The 8,229-nt window shown below is 36.6% G+C and overlaps 1 protein-coding gene across 6 annotated transcripts in view; it reads right to left on the bottom strand.

The window, feature by feature from the left end:
- Positions 1-8,229, bottom strand: part of Psd3 (pleckstrin and Sec7 domain containing 3) — a 567,268-nt gene that overhangs the window by 87,674 nt on the left and 471,365 nt on the right. For all 6 annotated transcript variants that reach the window (XM_048801652.1, XM_048801653.1, XM_048801654.1 and 3 more), the window contains one exon: positions 5,348-5,541. In XM_048801652.1, the coding sequence (XP_048657609.1) occupies positions 5,348-5,541 (194 nt within the window). The remainder of the gene's footprint in view (positions 1-5,347; positions 5,542-8,229) is intronic.

Genomic DNA, 8,229 nt, shown 5'->3' with positions numbered 1-8,229 from the left:
GGGGGGGGGGGGGGAGGGGGGAGGCTGGCTTTGAACTCACAATCTTCTTCTCTCAGCTCAACTCGCTGGGATTATAGGTGTGTGCCATGGCACCCAGCTATTTGTATTGGAAATAAAAAATGATGTATGTATTGCACATGACATATGAGTACTTCATAAAACACCTCTCCCAAATTTACATATAGTGACCATCTTTCACAAGAGGAAGGGAAAAGCACTTGGAAACGGTTCAGGCACTGTGGGGCACTTCTAAGGAACAGTAACAGCTGATCGCTTACACTAACAAGGTCAACCAGCTATGATTGAAAGTTCAACACAAGGGGGAAGAAGAAAAGATTTTAGGTGGGAAGGAAACAAACCACTTTCTGAATTTCTAAATACAAGAAACAAACCACTTTCTGAATTTCTAAATACAAAAAACAAACAGTTTGCTTGTACCTGAATGTGCAGAATTCCTTATCATTTCCATAAGCAATCCGAAAGACATTTCTTAACAAATGGGATTGATAAACTGTCCTACTATAGCAACTAGACAAAATTATATGTTAAATATATAAAACCAAAGGTTTTTGACACTGTACAAGAGCAGCACTGGACCATGATCCTGAAGAGGAAGAAACAAATGAGGCAAGCCCACTGCTGCTTGGAGCAAGTTTTCTAGCCTTCTTAGTGAAAGGAAGTATCTAAACAGCTAGTTAGTCTGCTGACTTGAGGAGACAGAGTCTGGTGAGGCAGAGGGGACTGGAGTAGAGTAAGATTGGAGGTAGAAATGTACAAAGTAAGAGCTCTGCAGAACTGAAGAGAAATTCTAAGATCTTGGCTAGAGCATCAATCTGAGCACAATGGAAAAGGAGATAAGGCATGGGAAAGAATCACCAAGCAATTGTAAAATGAATAATTTCAAGAGCTCACAGAGGCCTGGAATAATCTGTGTTTTCATCAGCCAGAGTGGACTTTGTAATATATGGAGCATTGACTGGGTAGTCTGAAGATGAATAATAATGTTTTATTAATGAAACTAAAGAAGTCCCAGAGTAAAGGCTGTTCTAGATCCATGATAACAAAAAAAATAAAGGCAAGCTTCTGAAGAATTTAAGAATTTGGTTTGTCTCCAATTTACTTATCAGCAGATCAGTAGAAAATCCAACATCAAAATATGTGTGTGTGTGTGTGTGTGTGTGTGCGCACGCCCAAGAGCTTAGGGAAAAAAGGAAAATGTATAATCTCTGGTATTCAAATAAAACCTATTAGAGCTGGCTGGGATGGTGCACGCCTATAATCCCAGTGGCTCAGGAGGCAGAGGCAGGAGGATTGCAAATACAAAGCCAGCCTCAGCAATTTAGCAAGGCCCTAAGAAACTGAGATCCTGTCTCTAAATAAAATATTAAAAAAGGCTGGTGATGTGTCTTAGTGGTTAAGTGCCCCTCCATGGGTTAATCCCTGGTACAAACCACCAAACCAACCAAACAAAAACCTAATAGGAATGCAAAGAAAAGGGAAAGTATGACTGTTAGAAAAAAAAAAAATCAATGTAATAGTCTCAGAAATGACAGAGAAGGGTTTTGAAGAGAAGGCCCTTAAAACAGGTATTATAAAAATGATAAATATACTCAGTGACATGAAGAAAAACATAAGCCTGATAAGAAGAGAAATGGAGAATACAAAGATTCCAGCTAAGTTCAAAGACAAGAAATACTATCTATAAAATGAAAAATACGGTAGTAAATTTGAAAATTAAAATTATTATTAAAAAAGTAATGAAAGGACAAAAATAGTTGGAAAAAAAGAAAAAAATTATCTAAAACAGAGTTTCAAGGAAGTGTTGGAGCAGTATCAAGAGATCTAACATGCAGAAAACAAGTCTCAGAAGGAAGGTGGGTACTTTAAAAAATGATGGCTAAAACTTCCTAAAGAGTTAAAAAAATATATATACAAAAAAACAAAACAACATAAGCCAAAAATCCAAGAACACCAAAAACATCAAACAAGGAAAACAAAGAAATTTGCAATAAGGCAGTTCATAATAAAATTGCTGAAAACCAGAGGTAAAGAAAAAAAAATTGAAAGCATCCAGAGGCAGAGAACAGCATTAGGTTAGAGGAACAAAGACTGACAGTAAAAAAAAAAAAAATTTTTACTCACTGAATATAAGTTCCCACAATCAAGGCAAGATATAGACTTTTTCAGACTGATAAAACATGAAAAAATTTCTTGCTGATAGGCATGGGGGTAAAAGTAAATTACTTTTCAAAGAAAAAAATGTTAATAATGTGCTACTGTGAATTTTACAACACACAAAGAATAAAAGAAATGGGAATAGTACAAAGGCCAGCAAGGGAGAAATGGAAGAAACCTGATGCAATAATCTCCAACTACTACTACCAAAGGTATAACCTGAAGGTGGAACGAGTCAGGTTAATGTCAGCTGCCACTAAGACAACCAGGGTATAGTCAATAAATCAAGGGAAGAAAAACAAAATCACAAAAAATAACTAATTCTAAACAGGAAGGAATGAAAAGGGGAAAAAAAGAAAAGACAGAACAAATAGCACAAGAAAATACAGCAAGATGGCAGACTTAAAATCAACTGTATGAGTAAGTACTATATATCTAAGTAGTCAAACATCTAGACAAAGAGTATGAGCTCAGGTAAAAAGCAAGACCCACCAACATGCTATATAAAAGAAAACATTTTAAAAGATAAAACCAGAGATTAAAATTAAAACCTGGGAAAATAGCATTAAAAAGCTAAAAAGAAGTTCAAGTGGCTATATTAAGTTTAGACCAAGTAATCTTCAAAATAACTCAAACTGTATACTTTAAATTGGCAATTTTTAGTTTATGTAGAATTATTAGAAATCATGCACTTTGCTATATTGGAAAGGTTAAATTATCTGACTACTCTAAAGTGATTTGGAAACCCCAGAAAATCATAACGAAGATCACCAGGAAGAGCCTGAGGAATTAAAGAAGGGTAAAATGCCCAATATCCCTCTAACTCAGAGGTGAAAATTCCTCAAGGATAAGTTAACTGACAGGAATAAAGCCTGGAAACTGGAGCCCAGTTGGCAGGGTCTTATCCCGTCTTTGAATTTTGACCTCTGATATGAGACAGGAGACGAGACCAAAACAGCAGAGGCAGGTTTCTTTGAGAAACAGGCAGAATTTCTTTAGCTGCCCGAAAGACAAAACTGTTCCATGACATTTATGATTGTCCTAACCAATCAGAAATTCTCAAAGTAGTTAACTGAGAATTTAAAGGAGTTGTACTGGCAGGAAACTTCCAGTGTGATACAAGGGGTCTGTGATAGCTCAGCTGCCAGGCAACCCTTGGATTTCACGTTCATGTGCATTGGGTTCTCAGGAAGCAGAGCCTCCAGCAGAGCAATCCTCTCCAATAATCCTCAGAGATGGCCCAGGAACACAGAACACAAAGAGAACTTCCCTCAGGAGGAAAAGCCAGAGGATGCTGAAATAAGTTAACCAGCCAAGCCAATCCACTGCCAGGAAGTGCATCAATGAGGGATGCTCACATGGGTGACTCTGCTTTCCTTGTCTAGCAGGATGCTGTGCATATTTTGAATCAGTGGGAGCTGTTTTGCTTCCTTTTTTTGCCTTTTTTTGAGCTGGCATTTTAAACTGTGTTATTCTTTTTTTTTTTTTTGCCTCCAGTACTTTATATGTAGTAGGTATATCAGATATTTCTATATTTTTTCATTTAGTTCATAGATTGGCACTCTATTCATACCTAAACTAGAGAGAATATACACAGCCAACCAATTTTATCCTTGGCAATAGAAGCTGCAGCTGGACATAGCATGCTGTAAAGTATATCTGTGGTTATAAATGGAAATTTTTACTATGATTAATGCATTGTTCAAACACAATGTATGTGCATGCTCGAACAAAGACAGATATCTAATCCTTTGTTTGCCAAGAAGATATCCCTTTTTTTGTGAGATCTGTATCTCATTCCTTCTTGAAGAAACTTTCATCTCAATCCTGCAATAAAGTAGATATTGTCAATCAAGGTATTTCATCTGCTTGGTCATACAGATCAGAATCCTGTCCTAAAGGGCAGAAGGAAAATTTTCCTCAGTGTCAAAATTGATTACATGATCTTTCATGTTGCTAACAGCCATATATCCAGCCATGTATAAAATGCCCCATTTGAAAGAATAAAGCTAACATACAAAATTGTATACACATAGAAATGGAGAGGGTGTCCTCATAATTCTTCATCTTCAGGTGTGACCTTTTTCTAAGTTAGATTGACTTGCCATCACTTGCAGCTATAGGAACTCACACAATGTTGTTAGATAAAATTAAGTAGCTTCCTAGGCTAGTGAATAAGATGTTCAGAAAATATGGTGGAGGTACTCCTAAAGAACTTGGAAACACTAAGAAACTTGCTTAATACCACATTCACTGTTAAAACCACTCCAAGACAATGCTTCCCTTGAATGCAACCTAATAGAATCTGCTAACACCTTAAGTCAAAATGTCCAGTCAGAGATTAAAAACAGAGGTACTGTGCATCCCCCTCCATGTTATTCCACATCTGTGTATGCAGGAAGGCAGGGACACCACAGAGGTAAAGTCCTCTCATTTTGAGAACATACATCAGTTTGTCTTAAACCATTCAACTATATCAAATTGTTATTTGACTTTCTGCAATTATTCTAACTGTGTAAACATATTCCATTCCTCCCAAACTTTAAACATTATCTACCAGATAACACCATTATCTATCAGAAGATAATCACATCTCATACTCCATGGAGAAATTGGGATGGGATTCCTTCAATTTCCCAATACTACTCATGCCATGCTCTTCTACATCTCACCTGCTCGTCTCATCAAGGCCATCCACTCCACACATGCTTTAGATATGAAATCTCCCCCTTCTCCCTTTGTTCCTGGGACCTTACATCATTGCTTAATCTGTGTTATAAATCATCTTTTCTTCAACCACTAGAAATGTGAACTCCATGAAGAGAGGGATCTTGTCCATCCTATTATTTTTGGTGCCTAGCATATAGCAGACAGACAGTATTATTTGTTGAAACCACGAAACATAATGAATAAGAGTCTGAGAAATAAGTCTTCTGTAAGAAATCATCTGTTTCTTGAGTTCTAAACCATTCTGCTTAGAGAAGATCAGTGCTACAGTGGATCTCTGATTTAGGATTAGAGACTTTCTTAAGAACACTTCTCTAAATAAACATTTTATTTATTTATTTCTCTAAATAAACATGATTTTTCTTCATCCATAACTTTATTTCAAACAAATTCACTTTAAAATTTAAGCTAAAGTACATGAAACAAAACAACGAATGAAGCTTACTCTTTTTTCCATCCATATCTGCATGGATTTTCCGAGCCAAGAATCCGCTTTTGTACACAGCAGCATTTGGGTCATGAGGAATGTCCAAGAATGGGTTGGTCGTGCTCCCAATGCGACTGATGGTCTTTGGATGTGTTCCATTGGCCTTCTCATCAGTGCCTTCTGAGGGGGACTTTTTTTTCTCTTCGTCATCTCTAAGAGGGAAAAAACACATTAAGACTGAGCCAAGCAACTACCACGATATTCAAAACAAACACAAAAACAGTGTAAACTCCCTTGCTTTCTAACAAGGTCCCTCTTGAAAACAAATCACCATGATAATAGCCATTTATCAAAGGGCCTCCAATGTGAGAGGATTAATGATCATGACAATCTAGTAAGATCAATATAGCATTCTGTAGTACAGATAAGGAAACAATCAGTGAGTCCAAACGTATATACCGGGCTAAGACTCAGTAATTAAAGCAAGAGATGATGAGGGTGTAACTGTAAAATTCTAAAGCCTGGGCTCTTCCCACCCACAATGCCTAAACCAGTGGGCGCTTTTCGACAGGAATCACGATTTCAACTTTTGTATTTCTGCAGGACCTAGCACAGGTTGGCATATAGAAAACAACAAATAATTACAGACTGAGTCCACTGAGTAATATTGAACTATATCTGCCAAATAACCAGGCTAATTCTTAATATCAAAACCCCAGGTGCCTCCTGTCCGTGATTTAGATGGTGCCATGACATCTTACAGGTGCCATTGTCTCAACCATCATATAAGCTTGGGGCACCCTATCAGCCACTGAGAAAACCCCTAATTGCCTCTCTCTTCTGAATCCCTGTTCCTACAAGTGCAGCAAGTTTAAACCTGAGACTATAACATATACAAAGCACAGAGGAGGCAGAAAACAATGACTTTATTGGTTAACAAAGAAGAGGGAAGTCAATGAGCTCTGATATGCCCCTGGAAAACAAAACACCATTATAAAGGTATTTGCTTTTGCTCAGCTTTTTCGATTTATAGAGTCACCTGTGGTTTCTTATTAAACTCTACTTATTGTATCTTTTATTAAAACTTCAACCAAAATAACCACTACCAAAACATTTTGAATAAACCACAAGATTAATAATCATCAAGTATGTCTGATGATGGTGGTAGTCAAAAGAAAAATAGCCTTCTTTCATCCACTGGTATTTTATAAGTAATTGTGAAATATATGAAAGTAAAACTGGACTCTTAAACATCCATATTTTTTATTTTGAAATAATTTTAGATTTTCAAAGAGAGTACATTGAGTTTCCATATGCTCAGTTTCTCCTGTTAGCATCTTATATAACTACAGTAAATTTTTCTAAACTAAAAATTTAACATTAGTAAAATACTATGCATTGAACTTGAGACTCCTTTCAGATTTCACCAGGTTTTTTTCATTAATTTATTTTTCTATTCCAGGATTGCATCTATAATCGCATGGTGCATTTGGTTGTCACAGCTCCTTTGTCTCTTCCAGCCTGTAACAGTTGCTCAACCTTGCCTGGTTCTTCTTGGACTTGACAGTTTGAAAAGCACTGGTCAATCATTTTGCAGAACATCCTCAACTTAGTTTTGTCTGATGTTTCCTCATGACTCCATTGAGGCTGTGCATTTTGTGGGGGAGGATACAACAAAATGCAATGGACTCAGGGAGGTCTAGGTTTTATAGCTGGTGATATTAACCATGATTACTTGGTTAAGGTAATAGCTGACAGTTTTCTTATATAAATGTTTAGGGGAAAATATTTTGCCAACTATGCAAACATCCTATTTCTCTAGCTTTTGCCCATTAACATTAGCATTCACAAATGGATCTTGCCTGTGATGATTATTATTGTGGTGAGCTAATGCTTCCTTCATGAATTTTACATTCTTTGGTACAAAAATCAAGGACATTTATATTATTCTCTGGATTATACCACTACCTGGCAATCAGAGGTCTGATTTTCTTGCCTATAGTCTTGCCTTTTTTAACATGGAATGTAAATGAATTCTTTTATTTGGCAAAATGCAAATTCATCTGTACTAACACGGCAATCAATAATTCATTCTTTGTTATTGTGAAGCACTATTTCATTTTACAGATATATGTTTGTTTAGCTCTTCACTTATTAAAAGATATGAGGATAGGCTCTAGTTTCTATGAGAGACAGGGTTTTATCAACTATTAACAGAGCGAAGAGACAGCCTCAGAAGGGAGAAGACACTTCAAATCACACACCTTGCCCAACATCCAAAAGGGCCTCAACAGCAAGAAAACAGCATTATCAAAAAATGGGAAAGAACATTTCTCAAGAGATAACAGTAGCCAACAGACACATGAAAAAAACTTCAACCTCTCTAATTATCAGGGAGATGTGACTAAAAACCACAATGAGATGTCATGTCACACTTGTTAGGACAGCTATGATCAAGACAATACAACCAACGATAAATGCTGGCAAGGGTGTGTAGTAAGGGGATCCTTATAGGATGCTGATGGGAATTAGTACACCCATTATGGAAAACTGAACCAATTACCTGAAAAATTAAAAATAGAATTATCATGTGATCCAGAAATCACATTTTTGGTATTAATTCAGAAGCGTGGAAACTGGAATAGTGAAGAAACATCTGCATTTCAATGTTAATTTCAGCATTATTCACAACAGACAAGGTAGAGAAGCAATTTAAATTGTGTCCATGGATGGATGGATGAATAAGGAAAATGTGGTACATATAGCAAGAGTTCCCACTCATCTACCATCCTATTTTCTGAGGTCTCAATTACCTATGATTAGCCCTGGTCTGAACCAAGGGTTACATTACTATGAGAAAAAGGATAGTGTGGTATAGAAAGATATGAAACAGAGAGAGA

Source organism: Marmota marmota, unplaced genomic scaffold (genome assembly GCF_001458135.2).
Source record: "Marmota marmota marmota unplaced genomic scaffold, marMar, whole genome shotgun sequence".
Classification (NCBI taxonomy): Eukaryota; Metazoa; Chordata; class Mammalia; order Rodentia; family Sciuridae; genus Marmota; species Marmota marmota.
Note: the sequence above shows the minus strand (reverse complement) of the source record. Positions and strands in the feature narration are given on the sequence as shown.